The sequence below is a fragment of the Sinohyriopsis cumingii genome, chromosome 16, assembly GCF_028554795.1.
Source record: "Sinohyriopsis cumingii isolate HCF-2022 chromosome 16, ASM2855479v2, whole genome shotgun sequence".
Lineage (NCBI taxonomy): Eukaryota > Metazoa > Mollusca > Bivalvia > Unionida > Unionidae > Sinohyriopsis > Sinohyriopsis cumingii.
The window spans coordinates 44087517-44100208 of record NC_142976.1 but is presented as its reverse complement, the minus strand read 5'-3'; the positions used below and the strand labels follow the sequence as shown (position 1 = coordinate 44100208).

At 29.5% G+C, this 12692-nt stretch overlaps 1 protein-coding gene across 1 annotated transcript in view; it reads right to left on the bottom strand.

Moving 5' to 3' along the window:
- LOC149780331 (acyloxyacyl hydrolase-like) overlaps nucleotides 1-12692 on the bottom strand; it is a 68839-nt gene that overhangs the window by 47918 nt on the left and 8229 nt on the right. Inside the window, exons 5-6 of the mRNA XM_089937207.1 lie at nucleotides 9928-9998; nucleotides 8240-8300 (exon numbers count right to left, since the gene is read on the bottom strand). Of these exons, the coding sequence (XP_089793333.1) occupies nucleotides 8240-8300; nucleotides 9928-9998 (132 nt within the window). The remainder of the gene's footprint in view (nucleotides 1-8239; nucleotides 8301-9927; nucleotides 9999-12692) is intronic.

The window sequence follows — 12692 nt, the reverse complement described above, 5'->3', positions numbered from 1 at the left end:
AGATCTATAATAGTGTATTTAGATCTGTAATTGTCTATTTAGATATGTAATTATGTATTTAGATCTATAACATTGTATTTAGATCTATAATAGTGTATTAAGATCTATAATAGTGCATTTAGATCTATAATATTGTATTTAAATCTGTAATGATGTATTTAGATCTACAATAGTGTATTTAAATCTGTAGTGACGTATTTAGATCTATAATAGTGTATTTAGATCTGTAGCAATGTATTTGGATCTATAATAGTGTATATAGATTTGTAATGATGTATTTAGATCTATAATAGTGTATTTAGATCTATAATAGCGTATTTAGATCTGTAATGGTGTTTTTAGATCAGTAATTGTGTATTTACATCTGTAATGACGTACATGTATTTAGATCTAAAATGGTGTATTTAGACCTGTAATTGTGTATTTAGATCTAAAATGGTGTATTTAGATCTACAATGGTGTATTTAGATCTATAATAGTGTATTTAGATATGTAATAGTATATTTAGATATGTAATGGTGTATTTACATACATAATGGTATATTTAGATATGTAATGGTGTACTTAAATTTGTAATGATGTATTAAATATATAATGTATTTAGATTTAAAATTGTGTATTTAGATCTGTAATGATGTATTTAGATCTATAATAGTGTATTTAGATCTATAATAGTGTATTTACATCTGCAATAGTGTATTTAGATCTATAATAGTGTATTTAGATCTGTAATTGTCTATTTAGATATGTAATTATGTATTTAGATCTATAACATTGTATTTAGATCTATAATAGTGTATTAAGATCTATAATAGTGCATTTAGATCTATAATATTGTATTTAAATCTGTAATGATGTATTTAGATCTATAATAGTGTATTTAGATCTGTAAAGATGTATTTAGATCTATAATAGTGTATTTAGATCTGTAAAGATGCATTTAGATCTATAATAGTGTATTTAGATCTGTAAAGATGCATTTAGATCTACAATAGTGTATTTAAATCTGTAATGATGTATTTAGATCTATAATAGTGTATTTAGATCTGTAAAGATGCATTTAGATCTATAATAGTGTATTTAGATCTGTAAAGATGCATTTAGATCTATAATAGTGTATTTAGATCTGTGGTGAAGTATTTAAATCTATAATGATGTATTTAGATCTATAATATTGTATTTAAGTCTGTAATGATGTATTTAGATCTATAATAGTGTATTTAGATCTATAATAGTGTATTTAGATCTGTAATAGTGTAGTTAGATCTGTAATGATGTATTTACATCTGTAACAAAGTATTTAGATCTATAATAGTGTACTTAGATATGTTATTGTCTATTTAGATATGTAATTATGTATTTAGATCTATAACACTGTATTTAGATCTATAATAGTGTATTAAGATCTGTAATACTGCATTTAGATCTATAATATTGTATTTAAGTCTGTAATGATGTATTTAGATCTATAATAGTGTATTTAGATCTATAATAGTGTATTTAGATCTGTAATAGTGTAGTTAGATCTGTAATGATGTATTTACATCTGTAACAAAGTATTTAGATCTATAATAGTGTACTTAGATATGTTATTGTCTATTTAGATATGTAATTATGTATTTAGATCTATAACACTGTATTTAGATCTATAATAGTGTATTAAGATCTGTAATACTGCATTTAGATCTATAATATTGTATTTAAGTCTGTAATGATGTATTTAGATCTATAATAGTGTATTTAGATCTATAATAGTGTATTTAGATCTGTAATAGTGTATTTAGATCTGTACTGATGCATTTAGATCTATAATTGTATATTTAGATCTGTAATAGTGTATTTAGATCTGTAATGATGTATTTAGATCTGTAACGATGTCTATAGACCTATAATAGTGTATTTAGATCTGTAATAGTTTATTTAGATCTATAATAGTGTATTTAGATCTGTAATAGTGTATTTAGATCTATAATAGTGTATGTAAATCTGTAATTGTGTATTTAGATCTATAATCGTGTATTTAGTTCTGTAACAGTGTATTTAGATCTATAATAGTGTATTTAAATCTATAATGATGTATTTAGGTGTATAATAGTGTATTTAGATCTGTAATTGTGCATTTAGATCTATAATAGTGTATTTATATCTATAATAGTGTATTCATATCTATAATAGTATATTTAGATCTGTAATGATGTGTTTAGATCTATAATAGTGTCTTTAGATCTATAATAGTGTATGTAAATCTATAATAGTGTATTTAGATCTGTAATGACGTATATAGATCTGTAATGATGTATTTAGATCTGTAATAGTTTATTTAGATCTATAATAGTGTATTTAGATCTGTAATAGTGTATTTAGATCTATAATAGTGTATGTAAATCTGTAATTTTGTATTTAGATCTATAATAGTGTATTTAGATCTATAATAGTGTACTTAGATCTATAATGATGTATTTAGGTCTATAATAGTGTATTTAGATCTGCAATTGTGCATTTAGATCTATAATAGTGAATTCATATATATATTAGTATATTTAGATCTGTAATGATGTATTTAGATCTATAATAGTGTATTTAAATCTGTAATGATGCATTTAGATCTGTAATAGTGTATTTATATCTATAATAGTGTATTCATATCTATAATAGTATATTTAGATCTGTAATGATGTATTTAGATCTGTAATGAGGTATTTAGATCTATAATAGTGTATTTAGATCTGTAATGGTGTAATTAGATCTATAATGATGTAGTTAGATCTATAATAGTGCATTTAGATCCATAATTGTGTATTTATATCTGTAATAGTGTATTTAGATCTGTAATTGTGTATGTAAATCTGTAATTGTGTATTTAGATCTATAATAATGTATTTAGATCTATAATAGTGTTTATAGATCTATAATGATGTAGTTAGATCTATAATAGTGTATTTAGATCTGTAATTGTGTATTTATATCTATAATAGTGTATTTAGATCTATAATGATGTATTTAGGTCTATAATAGTGGATTTAGATCTGTAATGATGAATTTAAATCTATAATAGTGTATTTATATCTATAATAGTGTATTTAGAACTGTAATTGTGTATTTAGAACTGTAATGAAGTATTTAGATCTATAATGGTGTATTTAGATTTATAATAGTGTATTTAGATCTGTAATAATGCATTTAGATGTATAATAGTGTCTTTAGATCTATAATAGTGTATTTAGAACTGTAATTGTGTATTTAGAACTGTAATTGTGTATCTAAATCTGTAATGATGTATTTAGATCTATAATAGTGTATTTAAATCTGTAATGATGTATTTAGATCTATAATAATGTATTTAGATCTATAATAGTGTATTTAGATCTGTAATGATGCATTTAGATCTATAATAGTGTCTTTAGATCTATAATAGTGTATTTAGAACTGTAACTGTGTATTTAGAACTGTAATTGTGTATTTAGATCTGTAATGAAGTATTTAGATCTATAATAGTGTCTTTAGATCTATAATAGTGTATGGAAATCTATAATAGTGTATGTAAATCTGTAATAGTGTACTTAGATCTATAATAGTGTCTTTAGATCTATAATAGTGTCTTTAGATCTATAATAGAGTATTTAGATCTGTAATAGTTTATTTAGATCTGTATTGATGTATTTAAATCTATAATAGTGTATTTAGATCTGTAATAGTTTATTTAGATCTATAATAGTGTATTTAGATCTGTAATTGTATATTTAGATCTGTAACAGTGTATTTAGATCTGTAATGATGTATTTAAATCTACAATAGTTTATTTAGATCTGTAATGATGTGTTTCGATCTATAATAAAAAGAACATCACAAAGATAGTCCATGCAGCAAAATCATCCCACTACAGTACTAAGATCATGGAAAGTTCCAGCTGCAAAGAGCTCTTCAAGATAACGAACAAGCTAATGTCAAAGAACAAATGTACATCACTTCCAACTACTTTCTCTCTAGTCAACCTTCCAGACTTGTTTGCAAATTTCTTCTGTGACAAAGTACAAACCATTAGAGATAAGCTTGACAACACAATTTCAACTGACTCATCATCACCATACAGTTGGGATACAGAATTTCAGCAGCAACCATTAGCAGCATTTGAACCTGTCTCTATGGATTTAGTATGTACAATCATGATGAAGAGTGCACCAAAGTCATGTGAACTTGATCCAATTCCAACATCACTGCTGCTTGAGTGCTTAGATCCAGTATTGCCTTCACTAACTGATGTTATTAATACCTCTCTCTCATCCGGGGAATTCCCATCATTTTTAAAAACCGCCATTGTAAAGCCTCTGCTAAAGAAACCAACACTCGACCATAATGATTTAAAGAACTACCAACCAGTTTCTAATCTCCCATTCATATAAAAAATCTTAGAAAAGGTTGTTCCATCCCAACTAGTATCTCATCTGAATTCAAACAGTCTTTTTGGCAATGTACAATCTGCATATAGCCCTTGCCACAGTACTGAAACTACTCTTCTAAAAGTAGTTCATGACATTCTCTCTGCTTTGGATAGTGGAAAGATTACAGTCCTCACCCTGTTTGATTTGTCTGCAGCATTTGACACAATAAACCATATATATTACTTCACCATCTCCAGCATGTATTTGGCATTCATGATACAGCCTTATTTTGGTTCAAGTCCTACTTGGTCAACAGGACACAAATTGTGTCTGCAAAAGGAATACAATGCCCAGTTAATCTATGTTGCGGTGTTCCACAGCGGTCTGTTCTCGGACCTGTTCTCTTCATTTTATACACTCAGCTGCTCTCAAGTGTCATAGATCATCATCCAGTGTCTCACCAATTGTATGCTGATGACAGGAATATATATAAATCTAGCCACCCAACTGAAGTTGATGCTACCATCCAAGGTGTAGAGAGGTGCATTTCTGATGTGAAATCATGGATGACATGTAATAAGCTGCAGATGAATGGTGATAAAACTGAGGCCATTCTGATCACAACACAAAGACTTTCTCAGTCACATCCTTTGCCTCAAACAATAAATATCAGTAATACCGACATTAAATTCACACAGCCAGTACGAAACCTAGGTGTGGCTCTGGACAGTACTCTCACGTTGCACCAACATGTCATGAACATATGCAAGGCTGCATATCTTGAGCTGAGACACATCAGCTCCATTCACAAATATCTTTCAGTTGATGCCACTAAAAAACTTGTGTGTTCATTAGTACTTTCAAGACTGGACAATTGTAACTCAATTATGTCTGGTTCATCTCAATATCTACTTCAGAAACTTCAGAAAGCTCAAAACACAGCTGCCCAGATCATACTTAGAGTACTACAATCAGAGCACACCTCCCCGCTGCTCTGTACCCTACACTGGCTATCCATTCAATCCAGAATCAAACACAAAATTTGTTCTCTGTGCTACATTTCACTGATGGACTCCAGTCCAACATACCTATCCAACCTCACCCATGTGTACACACCAGCAAGATACTTATGCTCCTCTTCTGACAATCGTATATTCATTATTCCCACTATGAAAATGAAGTTATATGGACAACAATCTTTTGCATACCAGGGCCCAGCAACGTGGAATGAATTGCCCACTGAACTTAGACACAAAGACACAGTGATCCTATTCAAGAGTGCTCTTAAAACTCACTTATTTCGACTGCAAGAACAAACTTAAAGACCTAATAATGTTCCCTACCTTAAATATTTACTGCATGTTTTTATGTTTTCTAATTTAATGGTATTTCTTTTCTGTGATAATATCATTATATATGCTTTTTTATGTTATAAGTGTTGTGTAATGTTGTAAAGTGCTTAGAGCTTCTAAAGATTAGGTGCTATACAAAGTCCTCATTATTACTATTATTATCATTATTATTATCTAGATCTATAATAGTGTATTTATATCTATAATAGTGTATTTAGATCTGTAACAGTGTATTTAGATCTATAATAGTGTATTTAGATCTATAATAGTGTATTTAGATCTGTAATGATGTATTTAGATCTATAATAGTGTATTTAGATCTATAAAAGTGTATTTAGATCTGTAATAGTGTATTTAGATCTATAATTGTGTATTTAGATCTGTAATAGTGTATTTAGATATGTAATGACGTATTTAGATCTATTATAATGTATTTAAATCTGTAATAGTATATTTAAATCTGTAATGATGTATTTCAATCTGTAATGATGTATTTAGATCTGTAATGGTGTATTTCAATCTGTAATAATGTATTTAGATCTATAATAGTTTATTTAGAAATATTATGGTATATTTAGATATGTAATGGTTGTATTAAGATATGTAATAGTGTATTTAGATCTGTAATGGTGTATTTCAATCTGTAATGATGTATTTAGATCTTTAATAGTGTATTTAGATATGTAATGGGATATTTAGATCTGTAATAGTGTATTTAGATCTGTAATGGTGTATTTAGATCTGTAATGATGTATTTAGAGCTGTGATGGTGTATAAGTTGTTGTAATACAGGGAACAATCTTTTAAAACAAATAACAAATAACATAATCAAAAAGTGTCACAAATTGAAAGTGTTCTAATAACTAGATGTTATGTTCACGATCCATTACACAAGACTTGCATCACTTCAAAACCAGTTGGAAAAACTAGTGTGACCACAGTGAATTTACAAGAACAAAATATCCTTACTTGTATCTGTATATATGTAATAAAATATCCTTACTTGTATCTGTACATATGTAATAAAATATCCTTACTTGTATCTGTACATATGTAATAAACTCTGCACAAAAAGAAAATCAATCCTGAAATCAGTACGGTAGAAACAAAATTGAGGTTACATTGATTTTCATAACATTTTCTGTAATTACTGTATACACTTGGTGATTAGATGAATCCATCTGCAAACTGCACAGACCCAGATATGCCACATCCAATGTACTGTCAGATCTGTGTCTGTGCAGTTTGTAAGGAGTAATAAGTGGTCACATAATGTGAATGCAGATTGGGTCGATGTTGTTTCCAGTTGGACTCAACCTATAAGTGAGTACAGAGAGTAATCACAACAGTTTGCAATAGTTTTAAAATACTGGAGACAGTTTGAAAAGAAAATGAAGCAGCAGATTTACAAGTTCAACGAAAAGGGAAAATTTATAAATTTCAACCCCGAAAATCTCTACTTTTGCATTATCCATCTGTATATTGGCGGTTATGACACCCTCCAAAAAAACTTATAATGGTAAAAAAAGCATGCGTTCAGTCTAGTATTTAGGAAAAATATGTTCAGCAAAGGAAAATAACCTAAAAAAATAAATAAGGTTTTACACAGTGGACATTGTCTTGGATGTAAAGATTGGACATAAATAAATAAATAAATAAATAAATAAATAACATGGGATAAAATTACTTTATGGGGGATGGGGTGGTGGTGAAATGATTGCTACCTTCAGCAAGTTGTTGACATTTATTACAAAAGGAATACATAAAACTGACTTGATGAACCAAAGAGATCATTATTCCGAATTTAATTCATTTTATAAGAACAACCTTAATTGTGTCACCATATTTAATTCATAACACTGGCACCAGGCAGTGACTTTACACATTAATCATTATTTTTGATCACTTCTGCAAAGGAGATAGCTCTTACATATGACCATGAAATGGTTATATACTTTTGAGAAATCCAAATATTTAATACCAATTAAACAATTAAGTTAGAATGCAAGTTGTAATAATATTTATTTCATATTTATTTCATTAAAATGCAAGGGTCTGTTATTTAGTTGAAAAGCATTGGCCTGTATATTGTGAAATGATCTGTGAAGATGAACAACTGAATGTGGATATGACTGTGAATAATTACACAGTTTCTTAAGATACAATTAAACTAAAATTGATTTGCTTTTGTATTCAACACTGTGATTTTTGTTTACATCATGTTGTCTTTTATGTTCATCTAAAAAATAATAATTGACAAATGTATAACTTGAATTGTTGTAACATAATGTTTGTACTAATTCTATAAATATGTTCCATCAAAAATATTAATTTTTCCAACATTTGTAATGAATGACATCCATTTTAGTTAACTTAAAAAATGAAGGCAAGAAACATCAAATTGTACTTGTCCAGCAAAATATTTAGCTTGCCCTAATAAGGAATTTTTCTCATGCTACCATGTCTTCGTGTGCAGCTAAGTCAAACAGTAATGATTTCTTTACTTACCTCATATGGACTAAAGCGATCTGAGTCCAAGTCAACACCAGGATCATGATTATCAAAGACTCTGTTGAATACAAAAATATTATCTTCCTGTATTACATGCCAGCTTTGGGGAGGGAGGGTGTGAAGAAAAATGGCCCTACTAGCATAAGGTTGCTCTCTGAAGAGAGAATACCCAATACTAATCATGCCATTTTGTCCTGCATCTCAACACTAGTATCAAAAACTTGTCCCCTTTATGAGAAGCCAAATGTCTTTTAGGACTTATTTTCTCAGTAAAACCATACATCTGACAGAACTTGTCCTCTCATGAAAGTCAGTCTCTGTAAAACATGTTTTCTCATGATAAGTCACACTTCTTACAGGATTAAAGAATTGGTCCTGTCATGAAAGTTAGTCTCTGTAAGACTTGTCTTCTCATGATAAGTCACACTTCTTATGGGACTAAAGAATTGGTCCTGTCATGAAAGTTAGTCTCTGTAAGACTTGTCTTCTCATGATAAACCAGACATATCATAGAACTTTTACTGTCAAGAAAGTCAGTCTCTAATAGGATTTGTCTTCTCGTGATAAGCTAGACATTTTATAGAACTTGTCCTCTCATGAAAGTCAGTCTCTAATAGGACTTGTCTTCTCATGATAAGCTAGACATCTTATAGAACTTGTCCTCTCATGAAAGTCAGTCTCTAATAGGACTTGTCTTCTCATGATAAGCTAGACATCTTATAGAACTTGTCCTCTCATGAAAGTCAGTCTCTAATAGGACTTGTCTTCTTATAATAAACTAGACATCTTATAGAACTCATCCTGTCATGAAGTCAGTCTATAGTAGGACTTGTCCTCGTATGATAAACCTGACTTCCTATAGGACTTACCCTCTCTAGAAAAGGCTGACTTTCAATAGAACTTGTCATCTTGAGAAAAGTCCAACTTCTTTTAAGATGACATTGCCATTGCTGATGCAGACTTTTAAGGGTAGTAAAGTAAATGTCCATGATAGGCTGGTGTTCCAGCAGAAAAAAGGGATAGTCCACACCCTCCCCTACCCTTTATAACATCTCCAAACATCCATTTTTATCTTCCTAAAACTGTGTTATTTTTCATTAATCGTCTGAAGGATACAAACTTTAATGTGCATTTGTTTGTTTCATCTACCAAAAAGAAACTATTCAGTGTCTTAGCACAGCAGTATGTTCTTTGGTCACAAAAAAATGTCACATTGTTTAAAAAAGTCCATATTAATGCCATGTGTCCATGAAAGTATATATTTATGCCCCTCATTCCTTAACAACAGTCTTACTTGGTGCTGATAGTACAAATAATCTTAACATGTGCTATTTAAATTCTTCACAATTCTTCACAAAATGAGTAAGCATGTATGTATGTATGTATGTATGTATGTATGTATGTATGTATGTATGTATGTATGTATGTATGTATGTATTCAAAACATGATAGGCTATAGAGGGCAGCCAGTATAATTAGTGGAGGAAAACCCACATGAAGAACCACTGCCCCATGAGAAGCTATTGGCAAGGTTTCTTACATACACACATATGCTGAGTTCGAGACAGACAGATGTGAGATGGCAGTAATCAGTAAAGCAAGTGCTTAAGATCACTTGTCCACCCTGAGTCTCCTGTGTGTGTGTGTGTGTGTGTGTGTGTGTCCTTGTTAACATTGATACTCACAATTTTATCCAATCACAAATTTCCTTTATCCCAGGAAGATCACAAATTTTGATACCAATCTTCATGGGATTCTGCAATGTAACAAAGAAACTGTGATTGTAAAACATATTCACCACAGTTAAGTATAAGTCCAAAAATTTTTCAGTTGTCAAAACTGTTATAATGAAATCAGAACTGAATAAGGCATTCTATGCATCGTATGCAATGTTCTAATTTATATTTGCTGTTCTTATTTCTCCTTCATTGATCAATACAGAAAGGTTAAAATGGAGATATACTTTCAATTTAAATTTTTGTACCTCATGAAAGGACAATTCTTTTCAATCTTCATTTTCTACCTCCTCTCATTTTTCCCATGATGATTGCCTACATTTTTTGTCTCAATCTTTTTTCAACCTTTAGAATGACTTGTGCTAACTTATTTTTGGCGATTTTTAAAAGCTGCAATATGCTTGGAAGAAAATTTTGAATAAATGGTACTGACATGGCTCTTTATCGTATTAGCGCTCATATACATTATAATCACTAGGTTCATATTTGATTACCTATTCTCTTTTAAAAAATTAAAAAATTCCCCTTTACTTCTATTTTGTTCACTTGTTGTAACTACATTATGCATACAAAGAACACTTTAGAAATGATCATTCAATCAATACACCTTTACAGTAATTGATGGTCTGCTTATTTTGGAATGACATCACACATAACAGTAAAGAGAGTCTAATTCAAGGGAGGTAATGCAGTATGTACTGTAGACAAACTAACCCAATGTTGATTTTAGTGGTAAAATTTCGAGAATTTGATGGGAGTAAATTTTACTTGAGAAGTAGATATTTAATCTACAGTTATTGATAAACAAAAAGTTGGAAACATTTACTCACTGATTATTATCTTCATTAATTGACTTTTAATCATAATAACAAAGTTCGTCATAAAATTATATGTCCAAAAGTTCAAAACTGTTTAATAAATTGAAAATTGCTGTAATAACCTGAAAACTGAAAATCTAATCAGGCCATCTACAGATAAATACAAATATACCTATTAAATTTAATTTCTTTATCTCAAATAGTTATTTCTGAAGTCAGTTACTTTCATCTGAATCCAACAGTTAGCACCAACAGAAAACTCAGTTAAAAAATCTATTATAATGCATTTTGGTATATCTCAGTCTATCTTCCTTAGCTAAAATTGTTCTTACCACAATAACACTCTTGTAGGAGTAAACTATATTGTGTAAACTTGATTGATAAATACAGTGTTTTTCAATGTAAATCAAGGCATGTATCTATAAAAAAAATATTAAAGGTTAATAACACTTTTAAATATTTTATATTTAATTTCAAAATATCTAATATTTGTATTTTTGATTTAAAATATTTCATTGTAATACTAATTATTAATAATTTATAACCATAACTGATGATGACTTTTGATGTTCTTCTTCTTAACTGATTAATAATTAACTTAACTTATAATTTACCAAATGTTTTGTCAAATTACATGACAGTTATGAAAATAATATGGTATTTGGTTCATGCGTATTGGGTAGGGATTTATTTTTCAAGAGGCAAAAATTAATTTTGTAAAACACATTCTTACATTCTTTAGGTGGTACATATCTCAAGACTTTCATATTTTTTCTTTCTTCTAAATTAACATGAAAGTGTTTTCCACTGAAATATTATCTGTTAAGCCACAGGTATATACAACTTTAAATTTTATGGGTGATACATATATATATATATATATATATATATATATATATATATATATATATATATATATATATATATATATATATATATATATTAGGGATAGACAAGTGTCTGACCCAGCCACACAGGTTTTACACTAACCAAAAATATATACCATGCCCTACCAGGTTTGGAGATAAAAACTGTATTACCTCCCCTCCAGTCTTTTTGGGTAGTCAGTAATAAAATAAATCAAAAATGTAAGAAAAATGTTTTACTGTTGAAAAAAATGGGAGTGGAAGGGATGGTAGTGATGGGGAAGAAAAACAAGACCCAGTAAAAACTGACAAGCCAGGTAGTTCCTTTCTGTGTACCTTACAAAATTTCCCTATCTGTCCTTTCCTAATATATATATTAATATATACTTAAAAATTATATCACTGAATGGTTCATATCACTGAATGGTTCATATCATATAATATTAGAACAAAGTCTTTATACATGAAATAGCTTGCTATTATCAACTGTCAGAAAGATAACTTGAAAGTAAAGGTTTTATATGATCATGAGTAGAATTCTTGATAAATGCAGTTATATAAAATTTAACTACAACATGGTCATCAGAACGAAAGAAAGATCTGAATAAATATTACAGATGACAGCACCAATCAACTGCACTCTAAAAGTTGATACCAAAATGTGTACTTACAGCTCCTGGAAAATTATAAAAATAAAAACAGTGCTTTTGGTATTTAAAAATAATCTTTTCCTGTGGTGCCATCTAATCAAAGGTAATATACTAATGAAAGGCATTATGTTTAAAATGTTTCAGTCAATAATCATTATCATCATCACTCCCATAACCCAAAATAGGTTGTTGAGATGCACCAGATGACTTCACAACCAATTCTCTCCATCTTTCCCTGTTCTCTACTGCCCTTTGGGAATCTCCAAACCCCATGCCTGTCCACTCTTCAATGTTGTCTTCCAACCTCTTTTTTTCTGTCTGCCACTTCTTCTGCACCCTCACACTGTGCCTTGCAAGACTGTTTTTGCCAGTCGAGATGA